This window comes from Pleurodeles waltl, chromosome 11 (assembly GCF_031143425.1).
Source record: "Pleurodeles waltl isolate 20211129_DDA chromosome 11, aPleWal1.hap1.20221129, whole genome shotgun sequence".
Classification (NCBI taxonomy): Eukaryota; Metazoa; Chordata; class Amphibia; order Caudata; family Salamandridae; genus Pleurodeles; species Pleurodeles waltl.
The window spans coordinates 954,500,477-954,527,289 of NC_090450.1; the positions used below are offsets into that span (position 1 = coordinate 954,500,477).

The window sequence follows — 26,813 nt, forward strand, 5'->3', positions numbered from 1 at the left end:
AGCCTTGGAAAAACCGGTGCTCAAATCAAGTTCCCTCCGTATTTGTTCCTGCAACATTAATGGCCTAGGGAACAAAACAACAGATGGACATGTACTACTCTTTCTACATGCATTCAGCATTTTACTACTGCAGGAAACGTGGCTGGAATAGGCATTTCACGTGGAGGGGTTTACAGGATACCACGTCTCGGCCCAAAAAGGTGCCAGGTTCAGTCATCTGCAGGGAGGTATGTCAATCTGGATCTCAACAATGAGCATCAGCAAGGTCAAGAAAATGAATGTGAAGTCAGGGGAATATATTGATCTGAAAGGAATCAGAGCAACAGCATGCTGCAAAGAAACGGATCTAAGGATAGTGATCCTAAACGTATATCTGCATCCCAAAGGCAGGGTAACAGGTTTGACGCTGTTGATCAGCAAAAAAAGGCTTCTTGGAGAAGAACAATCCCCCAACTTTATTCTCTCAGGGAACTTCAATTTATTTCTATTGGGCACACTGAAGGACGAAGAACTTATATCAGCCCAATCATTGCAATGGGATATTCCACAGCAAGGGAAGATCAAAACAGGTAAACAAAATAAAGCTGGCAAGCAATTGCTCAGAGAGCTAGAGTTTCTTGGTTTTCAGGCCCTAAATGGCAGGTACCTGGATGATAGCCCCAGTGCAGCAACATTTCACTCCACAAGGGCTTCTTCAACCTTACACTACACTTTTACCACTTTGTCACTGTACCATAATGTTTCGTCATATCAACTAGTAGAGGAAGAATCTAGTGATCATCTCCCAAGTAATCATGTTTAAAACAGGACTTGCAGTCACTCACAACTCGAACGAAATAGCATGCTCTGTATACACCATCAGCAACAAAAGATCACATCCGCAGACAGACGTTTGGTGTCTGCAAAGATCATCCTACAAGGACAGCAAGACAGGTCCTCAAACCCGCTAGTCGCATGGGTGGCCTTCACTAAAGAACTAGGAGACACATTTGCCACTCAGTGAAGGGGATAAACATGCCACAGCAAGAAAGGGGCTATCTCACTCCTAGGCCTGTGTGGAGCTCACAGTCCGTGGAATTTTGCAGAGTTGATTTAAAACTGTGGAATTCTGCGGAGGAGGAGTTCCGTGAGCAGTGGAGTGGCACCCTGTCCTGAATGCACCCGATCTTGGAAGCGCTAAACAGGGTCGGGCCTGGTTAGCCAGGCCCGACCCTACTTATCCCTTCCGAGATCGGGCGCATTCAGGAAAGGGTTGTAGGCAATGAAAGCTGCGATTTCGGGCCTCTTCTGCACTGCTAACAAAAAGGGGGAGAAGGAGGGTTTGATGGGATTGGGTCTATCCTCCTTAGAACTTTGGTAATTGTACAAAAAGGCCTGGTCCGAAAGGAGAGAAATATTTTTGGATGAAAAACCCTCACCCACCAGGGTTACCCCTTGGTGGCATGCTTCATCATTGGGTTTGCTCCCGTTCTACTACAGAATGAGGTGTGCTGAGACCGACGGAATAAGTGGGAGCACTGATAGTTTCAACAATGTGAATGATAAAAGGGATAGGAGTGGTGGGGTCTTGGTGAGTTAAAAATACCGCCCTGGATGGTATTACTAATTTAATATGTCTCACAGGGGTGGTATGGTTAAAAAGAGGTGTTGGAGAGGGGGGTATGTTATATACTTTACCTCCTAAGTGGTTTACATGTTTGGAGTCTACCCCTAGACTCCTCATCAGGACCAAGGTGAACTCTCTAGTGTCACTCCTTGTACACCTACCAGTAACGGAAGCATTATTACTACATGCTCTGTGGTGTGGTTTAATATATACAACTACAATGAAAAAATACTTGTTGGTATCGATGTTCTACTGGACAAACCTGTGGAAGGATGAAAGAATAAAAGTTGCTAATTGTATCTTTCAGGGGTATGGTGCTATTGCCACCATCACCCTGCCCAATGGCACTTGTAATCAACATAAAAAAACAAATGCGAGACATACTAAATATATAAAAACAATATAACACACTTCAACACTTGAGGCACCTCTAAGAAAACACACGTGGTGCATGCGTGACCTACTTCTAGTGTCTACGCTACTCGCCTCTTAGATCCTCCGGGAGGGGTGTGTGCTTGTAGTCACACTGAAAAATATATATGCAGCAAAGTTAGACTCACCGAGCGCCCCGCCACTGTTGTAGGTGGTCAGAGGCATTGTGGGCACTTACTTCATCAAAGAGGCACTCCTGCTTGCAGCCTAATTCTCACCTCACCGGGGACCGAAAACACCTCGGTCCCAGTTGGGATCTGGTATTTATGAGAGATGCTGCTGACGCGTCCCAACTCGTGGGCACGTCTGGCACTAGACCGATGACCTTTCAAAATGGCGGTCATCCGTGTCCACACAGAGGGCTGAGAGGACCCCAGATGATGGGTGTCCCTCGGGATGCCTGAAAAAATAAATTATGGGCACTAGAGTACAAAAAAAAGGGGGGGAGAGGCTGAAAAAGGGGGGAAGAGAGGAGAGAGAGGGAAGAAAAAAGGGAGGGGGAAGGGAAAGAAAAATAAAATAAAATAAAGAGGATGAATAGCTCTAATATGTCAGGGCTGAAGAAAACTATTTGTTGAATTCACAAATTGTGACAGTTGGCTTAAAAGGACTCATAAGACCTCTATTAACATATAGATGGTGACCTGCTGGATGTGTTGGTGTCACGCTCGTGAAGGGGAACCAGTCGTTAGTATTGCCTGCGCTGGCCCCAGGGGATGTTTTCAGTAAGGCCATGTTGATAGGTGCATAATTAAAAAACCCAACATTGTTGTCTTTCGGGTAGAAAGGATTCACTCCTAGCCGCTTTGGACCATCCCAGAGGACCCTGGAGGCGTGCCATCCTGTGCCCATGAAGAAGACCAGCAAGGCCTGCGTAGGTCCTGCGCACAGCCTGTCATCACTCTAGCTGCTGCATCCTGGGCTGCACATCAATCGGCGGTTGTGTTACAAATGCAGGACCCCCCAGAAGACTTTGGCGGTGTGCGGCCAGGCACCTGTGATGAAGGGGGTGGTGCTTGCGTGGGCCCAACGCGCATCGCGGAGCTGCACCCAGGAGCTGCTCGGGAGCAGTGTTTCTTCCCCCAGAAGAGGAGAGTGGGCTTGCAGCATTGATTGGCTGCAGTGGCCTCACCCTCGGGGCTGTGAGGTGAGGGGGGGCTCTGCCCTGGTATCGGTGTGTCAGGGCAGCTGCGCAGCTCCCTGGCACTGGGCTGATGGCACGAGACCTGGGAAGAGGAGACATCCTGGATTGGACTCCTGGTCCGCAGCCCATAGCTGCTTGGAGGGCCTGCGGTGGTGGTGGCAGTGGCATGGTGAGACCTGCGGCTCTGCCTGTTGTTGCAGCTGACACAGCCAGTGTGGGGGGGCTCGGCCGGGGGGTGCTGCAGGGCCTGCAGGACACACACCAGCACCCCCCTGGTGGCCAGACAGAAGCATGGCCCCTACTACATTCATAGCTGCAATTATGTACAGACATCTCACATTGGGGCCCACCTGTCACTGTCATACGTGGGCCTGTAGCTCGGTGAGGGCTTGCACTCAGCCCCTTCCTCCAACTGGTCTGAGGTGATTGTGGGAAGGTGCCCATTGACCGGAGTAGCCCTCATGCTGGTGTGGGCTACATTCCCTGCCTGGGGCCTTCTGACACTCCCCAGCTTAAAGGGATTGGAGGTATGGGACTTCAAATGAGCTGGCCCCTCTGGCGCGTGCCCCATCCCACCTCGGGGACTCCAACACTTGCCAGGACCCCATTTAGAGACATACCATCTCTGCATCTCTGGACTTCTTCCCCCCTACCAATCCAGCTCCTTCAGCAGATAAGATGGACCTTACACTGCAAGAAATATGCGATTTGAGCACTGCAACTGAACACCACATAGACACTTTAGCCACAGACCTTGGTATCTTAAGAGATGACCACAGGAAATTAGCTGACAGGGTGAGCACTGCTGAGGGGCTGATCCAGCAGTTACACGACCGTGCAGAGGATGCCGAGAGACGAGCACGGAGAAACAATGTGAGAATAGTGGGAATGCCGGAGGAAGAGGAGGGAAACAATCCTACCCAGTTACTTGAGGAGACTCACAGGGCCTTTCCACCGGATTTGTCGTAGAAACGGCCTACAGAGTGCTGGCACGCCACCCACCACCAGTGGCACAACCTCACCCCATGGTTAGGCGAATCCTAAAAGTTTGCCACCAAAACCACCTACTGCAAATGGCCCATAAAACAGCACCCATCACGGTGAACAACACAACAGTTTCACTTTTCCCACACTATACCCTGGAGGTGCAGAGACGCCAGGCGTCATACCAGTCGGTGACAAAGCAGCTCCGAGATGAAGGACTAAAATACGCACTGTTATTCCCGGCATGCCTGAAAGTACTGATCGCTCCTTATTCTTCAACTCCCCTGAGGTGGCCTGGGACTGGCTGGAGCACACATACCCCTCAGCCCACCATCAAGGGCTAGAGGACGGCACACAGAAACCCAACCGAAAAACACCAAGACAGCGCAGGCGGCAACAGAAGAGAATGCCTTCCGCTGCACTCTCTCCCCAGCAGGCTCACAGACTGAGAGTTGCAGCTTTGCAGATGGTGAAGTCCATGGAGACCCTTTCTACTACAACTCACTCTGACTCGAACTCCAGTGTGGCATTGTTCCCTTCAATCACGTCGCAGACTGCAGACACTATTTTTGATTTCAATGATCCTCCCTCATCGGGAAGCCTGGGTACTAGCATGAGATGCTCCAATCTGCCATTGCACCTTCTTTTCTTAGGAGTCATTTGGGGAGGCCTATTTGTTCCCGCTGGACTGGGGACTGGTCCATGGAGCTTATCTTTTCATTTCCCCACCTAATGCCAATTGGGTATTGATGGCCTTGCAATTATGCTGGACTCTTCGGGCGGATGAACCAGAGCTATGAACACTACAGGACTCACACTGGGGCAGCCTGGACCATCTAGATTTGAGTGCTTCTTGGACCCCGCCAAAAGCAAATGCACCCATGTTTGTTGAGTTGAAAGTTAGAGTTTGGTTGAACAGGTGTTTTATGTTGGACCTTAAAGTTGAGATGTTTAAAATGCTGCTTTACCTACCTCTCAATGCTCTGCTGATGACGGGGGAAGGTGAGGGGAACACAGCAAATAAAATATTCCATACTATAGGGTCATGGCAACAGCACTGTGGGGGCGTGGCCAAGATGGCAACCGGAGCGGCAGCATAATCTGCAGCTCCGATCCCGGGCGTACAAAATCTCCTGCTAAATAAGCGATCCCCAATCCATGTCGGCGGATCGCATGTCTCCCCGCTGACCTGGTACCATTGGGGGTGCCTCGACTGTGATCATCCACGTGGATGCTACAAAAGACTGAGCGGAGGGGCGCTTGGTCCAAATCGGGCCAGACGGAGGTGAGGCCTGGGTCGCGGGCGCGAGCCGTCGTGGGCGGAAGTGCCTACCCATTGGAGCCGAGGGCGGACTCCGGCTGCCTCGTGCCGATCGGCTTGTATGCAGAAGTCCTGCGATCTGATCTGGGTTGGGGTGGGGTTGAGCGGGCCATGTGTGGCCGTGAGGAGGTACTGTGCACCGCAAGCGGCTGGTCAGCGGCACACATCGGGCCGCGCCACCCCAATGGCACTGTTCCTGGGGGCCCGCAGTTGGGTGCGCTCCCTCGCGGGGGCCGCCGAACACATGATCCAAGGTAGGAGCGAATAACGCAGAGGTGCTGTGCTACTGAAATGCACCATAAGACATAGGATCAGATAAAGCCTATGTAGTGGCCAGGTCTATGGCCTGAATGAGTATGGCCCCATGCTCCTGTACTGCCTGACCCTATGAAGAAGGGCACGACATCTGTCCCTACTACAGACAAAGTTTGCCTCCAACCCCAGGGGCGACAGAAGGAGTGCCGGGCACCACCTTTCGCCTCTGCACGGAGAGTTGAACTTTACATCCTGTGGTCTGCACTTACCACCATATGCTGAGTGGTTACCAAGTGAGATAACGTGTAGATATATGGATGCGGAAACCTGTTGCTGTCGTGGACTCTCAGTTACAAAACCTGAGTGCCGGATGATCTCTTTCCCACATCATTGATCTATGGGGACGCAATCCGGGTGGTTTTAATCAGAAGGCTCTCCCCTGGCGGCCTCTTTCGCTGCTGTGGGGACAAAATGGGCAAGCCAAAGATGGCGAAAGCACCCTTGGGGCTATGGATGCTCTAGACGCCCCAACTAAGGAGCAGGATATGACTGTCCAGGCGTTGCGGCAGATAGAGCTCACTTTGTGCAACCATACTTTGCAGTTTGAGAGAGTGCTGCAGGCCATTGTGGAAACCAAGACCACCCTGGAATCAAAGATCGGAGATGTAGTGGCAGATGTCAGGCTACTCAGGGCCGACCAACGTGCGCTGGCAGACCGGATCTCAGAGGCGGGGAGGACCTGGCTGGACTGGCCCCAATGGTCCAAACGTTACAAGAAAAGGTACTACGTTTGTCATCAGAGGTGGACAGACTGAAGCACAGAACCGATGATGCCGAAGGTAGATCTAGATGGAACAATATCCGCCTGGTGGGGTTCCCCGAGAGAGCCGAGGACCCTTGTGCTGACCTGTTTGTAGAAAAATGGCTGGCAAAGACTGTATTACGGGAAAAAATCCTGAAATTATTTTCGATTGAACGCACTCACAGAGTCCTGGGCAGACCACCACCACCAGGAGCGCATCCGCGCCCCATAATAGCCAAGTTACTTCATTATCGGGACAGAGACCTTATACTTCAAATGTTTCGTAAGCTGGGACCGCAGCACTTTGAGAATGCATCAATCACGGCTTATCCAGACGTCACTGCGGAAGTCCAGAAAAAACGTAGTTCCTTCACCAGGCAAAAGACCGCCTTCGTGAACATAACTTCAAATATGCGCTCTTGTTCCCCGCCAAACTACGTGTACAAGACGGGCCCAAGGTTCATATCTTTACCTCTCCAGATGATGCATGGACCTGGCTCCATGCCAAGGGTCTTGCCCGGCCTGCACACTCGAAAAACTCGGAAGGAGGGATGGTCGTCCTCCATGGAGGAACGCAAATACCGGCCGCGTTCAAGGATCAAACCAACTGTGGAACAAGTGGCGGAGGAGTGCTCTCTGCTCTTACATGAGATGACGCGATTTGTGACTGACCCTCCAGCTGAGACATTAGAACGAGGTGACACTGAACCAGAGCATGAAACCCATTCAGACTCTGCAGACTCCCTCCCGGGTCCGCTTCCCACCCCGCAGTCGGCAGGTGACATTTGATTCGTACCTAGATATGGCTGACTGTCTATTTACTGAGTACTTGAGGCTTCCACGCGGCTGTCCGGAGATGCCATTGGAGATTGGACTGAGATGAGGAGCGCGAGGAGTGGCACACGACCTGGGGCCTCCCCTGCTGGCGCGCTGTGAGGCGGGTTGAGTAAGTCCATCTGCTGGCTGGGAATGGGCACCTCTAAAGCTGACCTACATCATCCACGCCCTATTCCATATGGACCTGTTCGACCCTATGCCTGCTCGCACGAATTGTTTTGTTTTTTGCACACTTAGTTCTATTGTTTATCAGTGTTGTTGTTTCTCTTGTTTTTCTTCAATGGGGTTCTCCCTTTGTTTTTACATGGGACTATAACATCAATGCCACACAATAGACTTATCCTGGTGGGTGGGGAGTATACTCTGGGTTCTTAGGGGCGAGCGTGTCTGGGGTAGGATGCTCCGGGTACTCCTCATGGTCATCATGGTATGGGATCTCTGCACTCCCCCACCATTCTACCTTCCCTAATTTCCATGACTGTGCAAGGACAATCGCATACTCCAAGATATAACGTGCGTACATGGAATATAAGGGGGATGGCGAATCCACGCAGGCGGCAGCACATACATGCCTACTTGAAACGTCACCAGATACATTTTGCCATGCTTCAGGAAACACACCTCTCAGACGCTACTCTGGATCACACGTGGACAAATTGGAAGGGGTAACTGTTAGGCATGGTATCCTCATCTTTTGCTCGTGGGGTGGCGATCTGGATCGCTCCGGGGGTGCCCTATGTGGTCACTTGCACGCAGATTGATCCTGATGGCAAATACGTGGTAGTGGAGGGAAGCCTGGATGGTACACCGCTGGCACTAGTAGCGCTGTATGCTCCCAACATTAATCAGCCTGGTTTTCTACACACATTATCAACGGGTCTGTTCCGTGATCCAACAGTAGATAGCATCTGGGGTGGGGACTTTAACTGTGTCATGGACATCCACATAGATAGGTCCTTCCCACCACTCCGGCGGGTGTTGATAAGGGAAATTGCGGGTCTGGAGTCCGAGTTGCGTTAGGTGGAGACCGCAGTGGCTGGCAACGAGATAACAGTAGAGGAGCTACAATCACTGAGGGCGAGTTACAGGGAAGCGGATCCTAGACTGAGCAAACATGATTATAGACACTATATGACACGTAAATATGCAGAGGGAGATAGAGCAGGCCGCTTACTAGCCTGGCTAGTCCGACAGCCCTCTCAACCCTCACCTATAGGAGCAATCCGGTTGAGTTCAGGGCGGATAGTAAATTCACAGGTAAAAATCAATGAAGCCTTTTACAATTACTATCGGTCCCTCTACTCATCCAGTCCTCCTCCACCTGCAACGCAGATGGCTGATTTTTCAGTGTCCCCTCCTCGGAGACGCTCACAGCCTGAGCAGGCTGATGCACTCGATGGTCCAATTAGCACAGAGGAAATCTGCTCAGTGCTATCACAGATGGCCCGCAACAGGGCACCGGGTTCAGGCGGCCTATCAGTGGAATATCTGACATCTCAAACTACTTATCTCCTAAAGCCAGTGCTTCAGGTGTTTAATGAGGCATTTGATAGGGCGCAATTACCTGACTCAATGAATGAGGCTCTTATAGTCGTGCTCCCAAAGCCTTGTTGCGACCCACTAGACTTCCGATCATATCGCCCCCTCTCCTTGCTCAACACCGACTGTATGTTGTTGGGGAAACTTTTTGCCAACAGACTCCTTCCCTTTTTGCCGCATCTGATCCATAAGGATCAATCGGGGTTTATACCTGGTAGAAACACCTTCCTAAATATTAGAAGATTACTTCGTATAATACACAGAGCCAACTCTGAGTCCCCTACCAATGCGGTGGCCCTGTCCCTGGATATAGAAAAGGAGTTTGACACGCTGAGCTGGGACTTTCTTATTGGCACGCTGTCTCCCCTACTCTTTGTAATCGCCATGGAGCCACTGGCGGCCAGGCTGCGCAGGCGAGCGTCTATATGGGGCATCCCAGAACTTAATGCACATCATATTATTTCTCTGTATGCAGATGACACTCTGATATATTTGCGTGATCATACTACTTCCATGGCCGGGGTAATGGAAACACTTGACACTTTTGCAACCATATCTGGCCTACGGGTCAACTGTTCTAAATCTTGCATTTTTCTTTTCTTCCCTGTACCATCGGAGCTCTGCTCGGCTCTTCCAAATTATCAACTACCGTGGTGCCATACCACTTTTAAGTATCTGGGCATACAGATCTATCATTCTATGGATGACCTCAGAGAGGGCAACATAGATAGAGTTCTTCGCTTAGTGCGAGGTTCTTTACCATTTTGGGTGGCTGTCCCTCTGTCGCCTATGGGGTGGATAGCTATCGCAAAAATGGTCATCCTCCCGAGATTTTTATATTATTTTACAGCGTTCCTAATTACCCTGCCTCACTCTTTTTTCAAGACCTTACAATCCATAATGACGGACATACTGTGGGGCAGGGACAGACGCAGAGTGGCGCTGTCCATAACGCAATACCCACAGTTGAAAGGAGGACTGGGCATGCCTAATTTCGAATTGTATTTTGCAGCAGCCCAGTCACAATGGGCGGCCTTATGGCTTGGTGAGACCCCTTCAGCGGAACGTACAGCAATAATAGAGATGCTAGCACCGCTCCCGGTGATCACTTGGCTGCTAGACTGTTCACACAGTCCACCGCGTGGCTCCGTTTTACTAGTAGCTGCAAAGTCGTGCTGGCAGTGATATGTCCACGGTAGGGGTGCCCCAATGCCATATTCTCCCATGTTCTCATGGACTCAGTTGCCTAGGGCCCAAGCTCTAATAAGGCATCACGACGAGTCCGTGAGGCGTGAAGCGGGCCTAGCAAACTCAGGTGAACTTTATGGGGATTCTACACTAAAGTCCTTCGCGAACTCATGACGACAGCGGGTATTCAGGCCAGCGCCTTCATCACATACTGCGCGATCAAACAATTGTTGGGAGCCACGTGGGAACAGGAGAGCGCTGAACCACAAGAATCACAATTGCTCACATTGATTCTATCGATTGGAAACACAAGGGGCACAATTTCAAGATTATACTTGATATTATTAGCTCAGGTATGCCCCGAACTGATCCGCGCCAAAGCCAGATGGGATGAAGTGCTTCCCTCTCCCTTGTCCCAAAACACCTGGAAGGCGGCATTATCCGCTGTCAAAAATGTTTCCTGCAATACCAGACTTCGATACACTCAGTTCTATTACATACATCACTCCTATTTGTCTCCAGCCCGCATAAAACTAATATACCCTGGTTTGCACCTGGTGTGTCCTAGATGTGCACAGCCATCATCAGATTTTTATCACATGGAATGGGCGTGTCCCCCACTAGTCATAGCATGGCAACACATGACGGACACCATAGCCGATATTACAGATTATACGTTACATATGGAACCAGAATCATGCCTACTAGGCCTACGCCGGCACACCAAAGGGGATAAGCAGTTACACAGGTTTATCGATTTGGCCTTCATAGTGTTTAACCCCTTCGCTGCCAGGCCTTTTCCCCCCCCCCGTGCCGAGCCTTTTTTTGGCTATTTGGGGCAGTTTGCACTTAGGCCCTCATAACTTTTTGTTCACATAAGCTACCCACGCCAAATTTGCTTCCTTTTTTTCCAACATCCTAGGAATTCTAGAGGTATCCAGACTTTGTGGGTTCCTCTGAAGAAGACCAAGACATTAGCCAAAATACAGTGAAAATGTTGTATTAAAAAAAAACAAATTGGAAAAAAGGGCTGCAGATGGCAGCTCGTGGTTTTTTCCCTGAAAATGGCATCAACAAAGGGTTTGCAGTGGCAAGATCAGCATCTTCCCAGCTTTCAGGAACAGGCAGACCTCAATTGGAAAACTCAATTTCTCAATACAATTTTGACATTTTACTGGGACATAGTCCATTTTTACTATTTTTTGTGCTTTCAGCCTCCTTCCAGTTAGTGACCAAAATGGGTGAGAAACCAAGGCTGGATCCCAGAAAGCTAAACATTTCTGAAAAGTAGATGAAATTCTGAATTCAGCAAGGGGTCATTTGTATAGATCCTACAAGTGTTTCTTACACAAAATAACAGCTGAAATAAACAAATATTGAAATTGAGGTGAAAAAAACAGCCATTTTTCACCACGTTTTACTCTGTAACTTTTTCCTGCGATGTCAGATTTTTGAAAGCAATATACCATTACTTCAGCTGGACTCTTCTGGTTGCGGGGATATATAGGGCTTGTAGGTTCATCAAGAGCTCTAGGTACCCAGAGCCAATAAATGAGCTGCACCTTGCAATGTTTTTTTTTTCTATACCGGGTATACAGCAATTCATTTGCTGAAATCTAAAAAGTGAAAAATAGGTATCAAGAAAACCTTTGTATTTCCAAAATGGCCACAAGATAAGGTGTTGAGAAGCAGTGGTTATTTGCACATCTCTGAATTCCGGGGGGCCCATACTAGCATGTGAATTACAGGGCATTTCTCAAATAGACGTCATTTTTACACACTGCCTTACATTTGGAAGGAAAAAATGTAATGAAAGACAAGGGGCAATAACACTTGTTTTGCTATTCTGTGTTCCCCCAAGTCTCCCGATAAAAATGGTACCTCACTTGTGTGGGTAGGCCTAGCGCCCACGAAATGAAATGGCTCAAAACACAACGTGGACACATCACATTTTTTCACAGAAAACAGAGGTGTTTTTTGCAAAGTGCCTACCTGTGGATTTTGGCCTCTAGCTCACTCAGCACCTGAGGAAACCTAGCAAACCAGCGCATTTGTGAAAACTAGACACCTATGGGAATCCAAGATGGGGTGACTTGTGGGGATCTGACCAGGTTCTGTTACCCAGAATCCTTTGCAAACCTCAAAATGTGACCAAAAAAACACTTTTTCCTCTCATTTCGGTGACAGAAAGTTCTGGAATCGGAGAGGAGCCACAAATTTCCTTCCACCCAACGTTCCCCCAAGTCACCCAATAAAAATGGTACCCCACTTGTGTGGGTAGGCCTAGCGCCCACGAAAGGAAATGGCCCAAAACACAACGTGGACACATCACATTTTTTCACAGAAAACAGAGGTGTTTTTTTACAAAGTGCCTACCTGTGGATTTTGGCCTCTAGCTCAGCCGGCACCTGGGGAAACTTAGCAAACTAGCACATTTTTGAAAACTAGACACCTAGGGGAATCCAAGATGGGGTGACTTGTGGGGCTCTGACCAGGTTCTGTTACCCAGAATACTTTGCAAACCTCAAAATGTGACCAAAAAAACACTTTTTCCTCTCATTTCGGTGACAGAAAGTTCTGGAATCTGAGAGGAGCCACAAATTTCCTTCCACCCAGCGTTCCCCCAAGTCTCCCGATAAAAATGGTACCTCACTTGTGTGGGTAGGCCTAGCGCCCACGAAAGGAAATGGCCCAAAACACAACGTGGACACATCACATTTTTTCACAGAAAACAGAGGTATTTTTTACAAAGTGCCTACCTGTGGATTTTGGCCTCTAGCTCAACCGGCACCTGGGGAAACCTAGCAAACCAGCATATTTTTGAAAACTAGACACCTAGGGGAATCAAAGATGGGGTGATTTGTGGGGCTCTGACCAGGTTCTGTTACCCAGAATCCTTTGCAAACTTCAAAATGTGACCAGAAAAACACTTTTTCCGCTCATTTCGATGACAGAAAGTTCTGGAATCAGAGGAGCCACAAATTTCCTTCCACCCAGCGTTCCACCAAGTCTCCTTATAAAAATGGTACCTCACTTGTGTGGATAGGCCTAGCGCCCACGAAAGGAAACACCCCAAAACACTATCTAGACACATCAAAATTATCAAATACAAAACTACCTGTTTTTGCAGGGGGGCATCTGTGTTTTTGGACTCAGCAGCCTTCTAGGGAAACCTATCAAACCCAGACATTTCTGAAAACTAGACACCCGAGGGAGTCCAGTGAAGTGTGACTTACGTGGATCCCCCAATGTTTTCTTACCCAGAATCCTCAGCAAACCTCAAATTTAGCTACAAAATCACATTTTTCCCACATTTCTGTGTGGGATCACCGCACTGGGACACAGTTCATACCACCCAATGTTCCCCTCAGTCTCCCGGTAAAAATGATACCTCATTTGTGTAGGTGGGCCAAGTGCTTGTGAAAGGGAAGAGCCAAAAACATGTCGATATTGAGGGGGAATAAAGGGGGTCCAAAAGGGCAGTTTGCAAAAAAACATTTTTAGGCTGACAAGTGCAGCAGAATTTTTATCAGTATAGATGAGACAATGCTGGGTGGTAGGAATTTTGTGGATTCCTGCAGATTCCGGAAGGTTCCATCACAAAAACGTGGGAAAAATGTGTGATTTCCAGCAAAGTTAGAGGTTTGTAGGGGATTGTGGGTACAAAAATGGTGCGGGGTACATGTGAAACACACCACCCTGGAATCACCCAGATGTTTAGTTTTCAGATGTGTCTAGGTCTTGTGGATTTTTCTACATGGCAGCGTCCCAAAGTCCATAAAGTGCAGCCCTCACCATTCCAAGGAGGACGATTTTGAGAGTAAGCCAAGTTCTCATGGCCCAAATGTAAAACTAAAACCAAAATAATCAAATGTCTTCTTGCTTGCTGTGGGATAAGAGGTTTTAGAGTGCAGGGGAGAGCTGAAAGACTGTTCCCCCCTTCAGTTGAGGTGGGGGCGTAATCAGGCCCATACTGGTCGGTAGCCACCACCCCATTATTATATTTTTTTTTTTTATTCCCTGGCATCTAGTAGACTTTCTGCCCCCCGGGGTGTGGATCAGGGGTAATTGCCTCATCTGCCCACTAGTGGGCAGAACAACTTTGGCCCCATTTATTTGGGGTGGGGGGTATAGCCATACCCCCACCCTCTTATTTTTGGAAAAAAAACTTCCCCGGCCTCTGTGGGCTTTCTGCCCCCCCTTGGGGAAGATGGGCCTTCCAAAAATAGGCCCATCTGCCCCTAATGGGGGGCAGATATGGCCAACAGTAATGTGCCCCCATGGGGAGCGACCCTTACCGAAGGGGCTGCCCCCTAAAGAAAACACACGTATACACACACACCAATCCCTGGTGCCTAAGTGGTTTCTGCACCCATGGGGGCAGATTGGCCTAACAAAAATTGTCCGATCTGCCCCCAAGGGGGGCAGAAATGGTCTAAATACAATTTGCCCCCCAGGGGAGCGACCCTTGCCTAATGGGTCACTCCCCATCTCTAAAAACAAAACAAACCAAAAAACGCAAACAAACAAATTTGCCCTGGTGCCTAGAGATTTCTGCCCCCCCTGGGGCAGATAGGCCTAATAACAATAGACCGATCTGCCCCCAGGGGGGCAGAAATGGCCTAAAATAAATTTCCCCCCCCCCCAAACCCCCTGGGGAACGACCCTTTCCTACGGGGTCGCTCCCCTTGCGTGACATTGGCGCAAAAAACAAATCCCAGGTGCCTAGTTGTTTCTGCCCCCCTTGGGGATTGACCTAAAATCGGCTGATCTGCCCCCAAGGGGGGTAGAAATGGTCTAAATACAATTTGCCCCCCAGGGGAGCGACCCTTACCTAATGGGAAAACAAACAAACAAAAATAAAACAAAAAATAAATTAGCCCAGGCGCCTAGAGGTTTCTGCCCCCTGGGGGAAGATCGGCCTAATAACAATAGGCCGATCTGCCACGAGGGGGGGCAGAAATGGCCTAAAATAAATTTTCTCCCCTAACCCACCGTGGGAGTGACCCTTGCCTACGGGGTCGCTCCCCTTTCGTGACATTGTTGGCGCAAAAAAAAAATCCCCGGTGCCTAGTTGTTTCTGCCCCCCTTGGGGGCAGATTGACCTAAAATCGGCCAATCTGCCCCCAAGGGGGGCAGAAATGGCCTAAAAACAATTTGCCCCTCCAGGGGAGTTACCCTTGCCTAAGGGGTCGCTCACCATCTGTAATACAACAACCACAAAAAAAAATCCCCGGTGCCTAGTGGTTTCTGCCCCCCTTGGGGGCATATCGGTCTAATTAAAATAGGCTGATCTGCCCCCCCCCCAGGGGGGCAGTAACGGCCTAAAATAAATTTGCAACACAGGAGAACGACCCTTTCCTAAGGGGTCGCTCCCCTTGCGTGAAATTCACAACAACAAAAAAAAAAAACTCCCTGGGGTCTAGTGGTTTCTGTCCCCCTTGGGGGCAGAATGGCCTCACAAAAATAGGCCAATCTGCCCCCAAGGGGGGCAGAAATGGCCTAAATATAATTTGCCCCCTAGGGGAGCGACCCTTGCCTAAGGGGTCGCTCCCCACCTCTAAAAAAAAAAAAATACAAAAAATGATCCCTGGTGCCTAGAGGTTTCTGCCCCCCCTGGGGGCAGAAAAGGCCTTTAAAAAAATGCCCCTCTGGGAGCGACCCTTGCCCAAGGGGGATCACTCCCTCGTGCCAATTTCCTAAAAAAAAAAATCCCTTGTGTCTATTGGGCGTTTTAGCAGCCAGATTGCTTGCAATCCGGCTGCTAAAACGATCAGAGAGACTTCAAAGGGAAGGTAAATAATTTCCTTCCCTTTGAAGCCTCTCCGGCCTCCTCCACGTGATCGGAACAGAAATGCTTTTCATTTCTCTTCAGATCGCGCTGGAAGCTGAGCTACCAGCGCGATGGGAGGAGGCCTCTGTGATAGTCAGCACGCGATCGCGTGCTGATGTCTCAGAGGGGGTGTGGGGGTAAAAGGGGAAGGGCTGCCCCTTCCATCCCTGCCTTTGGGGGTGGGGGGTAACCCCACAGAGGGAGTGGTAGCGCTCCCTATGGGCTCTGTGCCCAGGACATACTGGTTTCGTCCTGGGCACACGAGCACTGTGCCTCAGGACATAACCATTACGTCCTGGGCACAGAAGGGGTTAAACGCTTAATAGCGACTCACTGGTTGGCTCCACATACTCCGGGATACAACAACTGGTTACGTGACCTGATACAATGATCCTACGTAGAGGCGCACACACTACGTCAGCTACAATACAGGGGATTAGCTCAGGGAGGATCTGAAATTTGGGACGCTTTTATTGTTACCATGGAGGCCAAAAATGACACCCACCCACCTTATATTGCGTATACACCACATGGTATTGGACAGTCAAATGACTCCCTCCTACTCTCAGGTTGTCTGTACCCTGATAGGAATTACTTACATATCTTGATTGCTACGTTGTTTAGGGCAGAAGATGCCGCTGTGTACGCGGATCACTATTTATGACATTGCTCCCCGGTAAAAGGTGTTGACCAGGCCGAGACAAGGGCATACCCCGACTGACACATTCTCACTCCATGTTTAGTGATGCAAAATGAGGCACCAATGAGTACCCAATATATGCAGACGTGTACATAAATAAATGCATCTATATGTCCCTTAATTAGAGAAGGGTTAAATCTTACCACCCCACACGAAACAAAACCACAATGATCGCTACTGATGTGGCACAGCTCTTCTGATACACTACGACACACTACGACACTGTATTCCCATGTTTGTTTTATTATTTTAATGTATAAGTAAATATATATGTTTGTACATGCCCGACCACTTGGGTGGTCGAGGGTACTGGCTCAGCTGCACCTCTGTAAGGCATTGATCATTTACCTGCAGGAAACACACCTTTTGTCCCCCAAAGGGGTCCTGCTTAGAGCTAGATGGTGGGGTCAATGGAGGGGTCATGTGGTACTGCCTTTTCATGGCTAATAGAGTAGGAGGCTTTTAAAGTGGTAGGGGAGTGGCCATTAAATCATCGGCATGGGCCATATGATAGATGCTACAGGATCTGACCAGAATTGAGAACCAAATGGGCAGCTTAGAATGCGTGGCGGTCAATGACCCCCAATTTCTCACCTGACTTGCAAGAACTAACAGTGCAACACGCAGAAATCCTAGAGCAATCATGTACCTATGACCACAAAACATACACACATCGGGCACACTCTGAAGGGGACAGGGGTGGTGCATTATTGGCACGCATGATACTGCCACCTAGATTCCCTGCCCTGATCCTCCAAGTGAGTTCACATACCAGTCAACAGTGCTCCACACAACTGGAGATAAATCGGGCACTTCAAGAATATTATAGGACACTGTACATGGCCAACCCCAACCGCTCACCCTCCCTGATCAATGTACAAATTTTCTCCGGGAGCTCCCGCTCCTTTGCCTGGATGGTGAGACATGCACATAACTGGCAACGCCAATAACATAGAAGGATATACGATTGGCCATAAAAGAAACGCAGCGTAAAAAGACCCCGGGAGTAGATCGGCTGCCTACTGAGTTTTATTCAGCATTTGCAGCACAATTAATACCAAAGCTCGTGAAAATGTATGAAACTACCCTAGAAACTAATGAGCTCCCATGTGACGTCAAGGCCCTAGTCACCTGCTTATTGAAGCCAGGCCGCACACCAGACACACTTTCCTTATATAGACCACTGTCGATATTAACCACTGACTATAAAGTACTTAGCAAAGTTCTTGCACAGAGGCTCTTACTACTTCTCTCCCAATTGATTAATGAAAATCAGTGTGGCTTTATACCGCGTAGGAGTACATCCCTGAACATCCGCCACCCGTACCAAGTGATGGAGTCAGCTCAATCTATCTATCCGAGAGCTGGATGTTATTCCTTAGACCTGCAACAGGCCTTTGATTCATTAGACTGAGATTATCTTTTCACAGTGCTCGAGAGGTTCAACCTGCCAGCTGTCTTCAATAAATGGGTTAGGGTACTATATGCCAACCCTACGGCTAGAGAAAAAACAGGTACACATGTTTCACTGCCTTACCCGATATCCCAGGGCACGCGCCAGGGCTGTCCACTGTCCCCTTTACTGTTTGCCCTAGCAATGGAACGTATTGCACAAAAATTAAGACAATAAAAGAGGGAATGGGATATACAGGATGAGGGCTGTATGCACACAGTGCCCCTATACACAGATGACATGTTAGTATTTGTACACGACATGACTAGTGACCTCGAACAGAGTTATCACACACACCAGGGTGATTCGGCGCAATCTCTGGCTTGAGAGTTAATCACTCAATCTCAGGCATTCTCCTTTCGCGAGAGGTTAGCATCCACCAACACGATCCCCTTGGGCACACCCAAGATCCCTGTAGCCCACCAAGCATTTAGATATCTGGGCATATAAGTATACCGCTCCAACACTGATTTACTAGAGGGCAATTTACACAAGGCAATAACTGCCTTGAGGGCAAAAATCAAATTCTGGACTATTTTACCCTTATCGGTGGCTGGGTCCTTGGCATTGGCCAAGATGGTGATGATCCCCACATTACTGTATTACTTTGTAAACCTCCCTATTCATATATTGCAGTTGATCTTCAAAACAATAAATGCACTATTGATGAGCTAATATGGGCTACAGCACGACCATGCATCAGCCTCCAAAAACTACAATTGCCAACGGACGCTAGGGGTGTGGGGGCTCCCGATATTCCGCACATATTCTCTTGCAGCACAACTGCAGTGGTTATCCTATTGGCTGGTGGGTATCCACCTGCCGAAGACCATCTATACCGCAGGCCTACTTGAGTAGCAGGGAGTTACAGTCGCTGTTCCTACCCGGGGCACTGTCATTCCCTCAGCAGATACCTTTGTTGTTGCACAGTGCGCTGTGGTACTGGCACTTGGCACTCCGACTCACTAGGCCACGACTCCATATGCTCCTAACATTCCCCTATGCAGCGTCCCCACATCTGGGGCCATACGTACGAACACTTTTTCCCATAGACACAGAATGGGTAAAAACCTTTGCTACATCTGGCCCCTGGTGTATTATCTGCATCTCGACTAACTTCCTGGGAGGAGCATGGAGAATCTACCCTGGCCCATTGCTTTGAGACCTGGGATATTTTGCTTCCCTAAGATATGGGTCGGGCAGGACAGTGGAGCTTCTGGGGCGTATGGAGTGTTAATGCGGGAGCGCTTCAGATATTGGTACCAACAGTGTCTAGCCGACTCCCATTCTATCAGGAGCAGTTGCTTGGATTTCCAGAGGTTCAGTAGTATGCCCAATATCCTGTCTATGGAGCAGTTTAAGGGAAGGCATAGTTTGGCGTTAATTGGAGGGTTGCACGATAATTTTGCGATCCATTCTAGTTGTCCTGCCCAGTAATATATTTCCATATCAGGGATGGCTAGGCCACCCTCAGCTGTAGGTCTCTGAAGAGATCATATTGCCATTCTATGTCTGCTCGGACCCCAAATGAAATTTGTGGACATGGACTCTATTTCTTTGAATATTGCTTTCGGGATTATGAGTGGGATGGTTGAAAAATAGTACGACAGTCTAGGCGGCACTATCATTTTAAGAAGAGCAATTCTACCTGTGACTGTTAGAGGCAGTGTTTCCCAGAAGCGCATACTGGCTCTAATCCCTCTGAGTGCTCCTTGTATGTTTCCTTCTAGTAGGTCATTTGCTGAGTGGTAAATCTTTACTCCTAGGTATTTGAATGTGTTAGGTGACCAGGGAAGGCCTCTTGTATCATTTGGTTCTGGGGTTTCTTTGTGCAGTGGGAAGATGGTGGATTTCCTCCAATTAATCTGAAGTCCGGAGGCAGTTCCATAACTTTCCATCATTCTCATGGCCCCAGGTAGGTCTGTTTCTAAGTTTTGTAGGAAGAGCAGCATGTCATCTGCCTATAAGGCGATGTGGTAGGACCAGTTATTTATTGGGATGCCCTTATAGTAGAGGCCGGTTCTTGCCATTTGCGCTAGGGGTTCTATTGCGATTGCAAAAAGAAGGGGGCATAATGGACATCCTTGTCTTGTGCCCCTGCCGACCTGAAATGGAGGAGATATGTAATTGCCTGTTCTTACTCTTGCAGTAGGGTTAGTGTATAGTAGTTTGGTCCACTTTACAAATCCTTTGCCCAGCCCCAACTTTAGCATAGCTTGTTCCAGATAGTCCCATCTTAAGCTGTCAAATGCCTTCTCTATGTCGACCGAGATGATCGCCGCTTGTGGTAAATTCGGGGGCAAGGAGTGGAGTATTGATATGAGTTGTCTAATATTTTGGGATGTGCTGCGTTTGGGTATGAAACCCGATTGGTCTTGATGTATCAATGAGGGCATATAGGGGAGTAATCTGTCAGCTAGGATCCGGCTTAGTATTTTGTAGTCTATGTTGAGCATGGATAGAGGGCGGTAAGAGCGAACATCTGTGGCGGGTCTATCTGGTTTCAGCAGGGGGATCATAATAGCTACGTTGGTGGATTTGGGGAGGGTGTTACTATTCCACGCTTCTGCATATAATGCGCAAAGGTGGGGGGCTAGCAGGTCTTGGTACTGGTGATACAATTCTAGTGGAAGCCCGTCTGCTCCTGGGACTTTACCCCTGGCCATACTTTGGATTGCAGATTTTATTTCCGTGATCGATATAGGCGTTGCTAGAGTTGAACTTTCTTCTGTTGTCAGATTGAGGGTGGTGAGAGCATCTAATTCACGCAATTACCGAGCACTCTATTTCTAACACTCGCCAATTTATTGTACTATATTCGGCAACAATAGACCCCAACAGGGGACGAACCCCAGACACACGCTCTAGTGCAAGCACTATATGACATGGAAACCAGGTGGCACCTAGTTAAATGGCTGTACAAGGCCCAGCGCACGCATTCTGACACTAGTCCCCTTCCGGGAGAAATGGGAAACAGATTTGGCACACCCATTGCATGGCAAGGAGTGGAAATTCCTAACAAGACAAGCAACCGACATATCATGCAATTCGTGATTCAAATTTATACAAATTGCATTTTTTCACAGGGTATACCTGACCTGTAAAGAGGTACACTCTCTTTTTCCCACTGCAAAGTCTTCCTGTCAACAATGCCATGCAGAGGAGGCGGATCTCCTCCACATGTTGTGGGCGTACCCATCCCTGAGACCCTACTGGGGCAAAATACGTGACACACTTCAGGCAATTACAGAGTCCTCACCCTGGCACTTGGTCAGCCACTGCATACTGGTCCCAAGACGCAGGGGGTCCGTGGCGGTGCCTAGATTTGCCGACCTGGCCCTAATTCTTGCCAAGAGACTACTCACACTTCGCTGGAAATCTTCGACTCCCCCATCAGATTTGAGTTGGAGAGCAGAGGTGCTCCACTGGGAGGGACGTAGCGGAGGGTACCGCTTTACGAAGGGAAGAATATAGGGGTTTGGGGAAACACCTCATATCGGTAATATGGGAGATGCTGTTGGACCAACTCCAAACCACAGGGCAGATAGGAACTAAACCACTGTAGGGGGCACAGGGTGGCCATGGCGAGCTGGGCTGGAGCACCCTACAAACATACAGATTGTAAACCCCTTCAATCCTTTACAGAAGGCCAGCTTGTGACCCAAGTGGTGAAGCCAGATTGCTGTAATTCCTCCTCCTTCCCACAGTCCACTACACACAATAACAACAGAATACACAGGGCAAGAAGCAGGTTCAAGGCCAGTTGGGGGAGGGGGGTTACTCTATTTCTAGATTGTCAGCATCACGTGCTGGGAGAGACCTATCCGTCAGCGAAAGGCATGCACTCATTCTTTAAGAAATGGATGAGTATCCTACACAGTATCATATGTGGTAGACTGGCTGGTATAATATTACTGTGACTTTAACTCTAAAGGAACTGCTACTGAATTATTGCATCCCCTTGTTGATGATTGATCGTTTACCCATATAACTTAATAACATTTTTTTTACTTTATAGCTAATATTTGTGATGCTATTATTAATCAGCCTACTCTTTTAAGTGCATAATATTTAAGTGAACAAAGTAGTATATTGTTTGTCAAACGAGTTGCCCTAGTTTTATTTTTTACATTAAAAGTGAAAGGTCTTTACATGAAGCTGCATGCAATGAAGTTGTTAAAGAAGATTACGGCTTCACCTGTTCTGATCACCCATGCTCTCATCGATGATCTCGAATGATGGACCGTCACTGAGGTGCTTACCTTAGATGGCGAGTTGATTATAGAGATGTGTAGCCCATACTGCAAGGACCCGCCGATACCCACTACTAAAGTCAGGCAGGCCAGGCTCCAGGTCATCTGTTGGGAGGGCTGGAAAGAGAGAGGAAGATGGTGAAATCTCTGGAAGCACTGGACCTCGCTTGGAAACCATACATGATATCTATGGCTTTTCCCACAAAGAGCTTTAATGGACCTTTGGATTAAGTTTAATGGCAACCAGCAACAGTTTCATGGCAACCAGCAATAGTTTCATGGGAACCAGCAGCAGTTTCATGGCAACCAGCAATAATTGCATGGCAACCAGTAATCATTTCATGTTAACCAGCAACCATTTCATGGGTGATCAATTATGTTTAAGCTGGGACTAACAGAACAGAACCTTACCTTTTCCAACAGAATTTTAGGGAGGAAGTGAAACTTTGTTAAGTTTTAACGAACAAACTTACCTTGCCAGAAGCTCTCAGACTTTTAAAGACCAGTTTTCCATAGAAAATACTTAAACCTATATTGCGATCGCTGGACTGTGCAAGAATTGAGCAACGCTGCACATTATTCACAGATGAAGGGGAGAAGAGACAGGAGGTGTACTTGGGTGCATCAATAATATGTACATGTTGAAAAGAACGAGTGATGATATACATGGAACAGGTTGTATTTGCTGCTCTAGCAGAGGAAGGAACATCATCAAAAGGAGAAACAGAAAGAAACATCACCAAGGAAAAAGTAGGGGAGACCCAGACCACAGGGCAATAGTAGACACAATTCTGGGCCAAGGCACAGAGAGAGCGAAAATGCAGTGGAGCCTTCGGGGATTTCCCGGTCCTCTCCCCACAACTTATTATGAATGTGAAAAGAAAGCAATATCGGGGCATTAGTTTTCAGTCCTAATGTATTAAATGAACTCAGTTAAACGTGAATACAATGTAAAAGAACACAAATATATTTTATTTTCATATATTTGAGATGACAATGGTCCTCATTACATCTTTACAGCGAAATGAACACTATGGGTTTCTTTTCAGTCAAATCAACTAAAGCAAAAACTCCGGCCCACCAGGGTGCTACAAGTGTGTTTATTGCAGGTACAGCAAGCACCACGCCACACTCTGCAGAGGAAACCAGGCCTCCTCTGCTGTGTACCACACCGTAGGAACAGGCTTAATGCAAAGTCTACTGAGCTGAAAAAGAACAAAACCAATAGGTATGTACTTGTTGTAACTGAAAGTGTTTCTTCATTGATGGACAAAGTGGTGTGCGTAGGTTTGATTAAATGGGTGAGTTCGAAACTGAACTTATGGTTGGCTGGATGAATGAGGAAATGCATGGAAGGATAAGAGAATGTGAATAGATAGTTGGATGAATGGGTGAGCGCATGGATTCATTGGTGATTAGGATAGTGGAAGGGTGGATGAACGAGTGTTTAGTGATGGCTTGTACGGATGGATGAATGGTTAGGGCATAGGGGAAAGGAGCAGCAGCTGTCTCATGAAGCAGTAGTGAGAACCCTTAAAGTGATACATTGCTTGCCAGCAGCCAGCCAATCAGGGCTTTGCTTCTCGCCTGGATCCTCAGATCCCCAACATCCACACTTTCCACAGTCACGTTTCTAGGTGGCCCCACTAGTGTCATCTGTGGCCCAATGTGTGCCCCTCCTAAAAATCACCCCCAGAGATGTCACGGTTCTAAGATGTCCAAGAAGACACCGGAGAACCGCACGTGGGGAGAGAGAGGGGAGGTTCTGTGCAGGTGGGCTGCACAATAGAAAGGAAACGAGCAGGTAGGGCCAATCGATTTGACTTTCCTGTAATATTTTTTTCACAAGCTTCAGTACGACACAGTACTTGCTCATACGCTCTTCACCCTCTCTTTAAAAGGCATTCACTCCTTCTCTGTAAATATTTTTCTTACTCTCTAGACCTCACTTTTTTCTCCTTCTCCTCGTCTATCTCACCCCTCTCTTCTTTTTTCGCTCTCCTATCCGTTATCCTCCATTCTATAGTTTTGAGTTCTTATTGCCCTCTTCCTTGAATCCCCTTCTCCTGTAGTTCCCTGTGCTGTAACTATTACCAATTCTATGATTGTTACGTTTGCCATCTGAGTTGTTATCGTGTTGTGTGTCCCGCCTTTGCATCACTGCTGATCTGTGTGAAGCACTTTCATTCCTTTCAGTGTTTGGCGCTATAAAACACATGTAAAAAATAAATAAGGTTGTACCTCACAGAACACACTACTAAAGTTATTAAAGCTATACAGGGCTCAAAACCGGTGTAAATGTTCTCCATCCAGCCTCGGAGTAAGTCAGCCACTAATACTGCAAAACACTCCGCTTAGAAAACAATGGAGGAATGCAAATATGACAACACCCCATAGTAATAAATGTTCAATTAAGTAAATTACTTTGACGTTGGGACTGGGTTGTAATAAAAGCATTAGCTGACACGTGTTGCTCGTTTATTGCTACCAAAAACTATCTATTTTTTGGTACCAAAATTCCTAGAGTGCCACCTCTTCAGTTTATTTGCTGTGCATTTTGCTTTAATTTTACAAGGGACTGACAGCATCCCATGTCATAAGCTGTTACCTTCTCTGTCTGAATGCTGATTGTCTTTCTATCTATCTATCTATCTATCTATCTATCTATCTATCTATCTATCTATCTATCTATCTATCTTTCTATCTTTCTATCTATCTATCTATCTATCTATCTATCTATCTATTTATCTATCTGTATGGTTGCATATGTGTGTGTGTGTGTGTGTGTATAAATAAATATATATATATATATTAGTAATAAAAAATGAAGTCTAATTATAGCTTAATTGTATTATATTTTAGATTTAATAATACATAAAAATGTAAGAAGTGTTTAAATGAATTGAATGCATAACTTTTAGCTATGTTTAATATCAACTAAATAAAATTTAAATGTTATTGAGGATGGGTAATTTTGTTTTTTTAATATTTATTAGAAATAATATTAAGAAATGACATTAATATAACAAATGTACGGTATTATTTAATACACATTTATATTGAGGAGTTAATGTGGTGTAATATTTTAGTTTATTAGCTCCAGGCTAATATTAACTGTTTCACTTTACTTGACATTTATTTTCTACTTTAAAATATTTTCATTTTTTGCTACATAATGAAGTTTATTAAATGTACCTATTCTTTCCCATAGGGAGATACCCACCTCAATGGTAGAGATCTCTACCAACAAGTAATAATGGTTACATTCTGTCGTAGGAGGCTCAAATCGCGTATTGGGGTGTTATTATTTGCATTAGAAGTCACCAGGAAAAAACTATAAAATATGATTTCTTGCCACATGAAAGTATCTGTCAGTGTATTTGTTTTTAAGCAGGGATGTGTGTCATACAACCTGATACAGACATCTTTTTGTGCCACCATCACATCTCAGTGGCGTAACACAAACTTATGGGACCCTCATGCAGAATGTGCTGGGGGGGCTGGGAGACTGCCATCACAGATATCCATGGGCCTTAATTTAAAGGGGGAGTAGTCCCTTGAAGGGTGGGGACCCTACATTGCAGGGCCCTGTGTTGTGCCTCTGTCACAACCCCGCTACCCCTCTATTCAGTGACTACAGTAGCAGGCCTGAGGATTCAGCTGGGGCTGAAAGAGTCAAGCTTCTCTGCTCACTATCCAATGACAGCGTTTGACAAAAAGGGCCTATCCCGTCTGCCGTCTGAGGCAGTGTGTGGACAATTGTTCCGTTCCTCATTGGAGGAGGTGAACCATGTTCAAGGTTTAAACCATACAGGCTGTGCCTATGCACAGACGTGCGTGTGCAGTAAGGTAATGGGGTGTTTGTGAAATAGCCTCCTGTCTGAGATGATCCATACAAAAGCAAAGTATCACCCACTCAACGAGCAACGGAAAGAGAGAGGCAAAATTAAACAAAAGGCAAATGATGAACACCCATGCGCCTTTGCTGGGCAGTCAACTTCAGTTTTCAGCACCAAAGAAGACATTCCCCAAGAAAGAGGCCAAGCAAAGGAAGGGCAGAACCCAGCAAACGTCACCTACCCCTGCAGATGGCTGGGACGACATGGTCTGGGGCACACGACGAACCCCTCTCGCCTCAGAACAGAATGTGGAATGACTCAGTTTTTATAGAAAGGCTGGTTTCACTCCCAATCACCGGGCACAGAGGCCTCAGGTGCTCTCCTGCCACCCCTCCTCCCCCAGACATAATAACGAACTATCTTGTAATATTCAAACCCCATTACCGGCCTGTTTGTCATTGGAAGCCTATGTCCGATGACTCAGTGTCTATGGATGACCAGTCGCGACAGCCCCTGCCCAATGAAAACAAGAGGAGGCGAAGATAGCTTCCCAGTAAGAGGCGAGGAGAGCTGGGCGGGTGGCATGGGGTCAGTGGTTTTAAAGTGGGACATGCTGATGGGAAAGAG

General features: G+C 47.5%; 1 protein-coding gene across 1 annotated transcript in view; it reads right to left on the reverse strand.

Annotated features, from left to right (window-relative positions):
• Positions 1 to 26,475, reverse strand: part of LOC138265301 (solute carrier family 2, facilitated glucose transporter member 11-like) — a 173,684-nt gene extending 147,209 nt beyond the window's left edge. Inside the window, exons 1-2 of the mRNA XM_069212908.1 lie at positions 26,428 to 26,475; positions 22,357 to 22,464 (exon numbers count right to left, since the gene is read on the reverse strand). Coding sequence (XP_069069009.1) covers positions 22,357 to 22,464; positions 26,428 to 26,451 — 132 coding nt within the window. The 5' untranslated portion in view covers positions 26,452 to 26,475. The remainder of the gene's footprint in view (positions 1 to 22,356; positions 22,465 to 26,427) is intronic.
• Between the last annotated feature and the right edge of the window lie 338 nt (positions 26,476 to 26,813).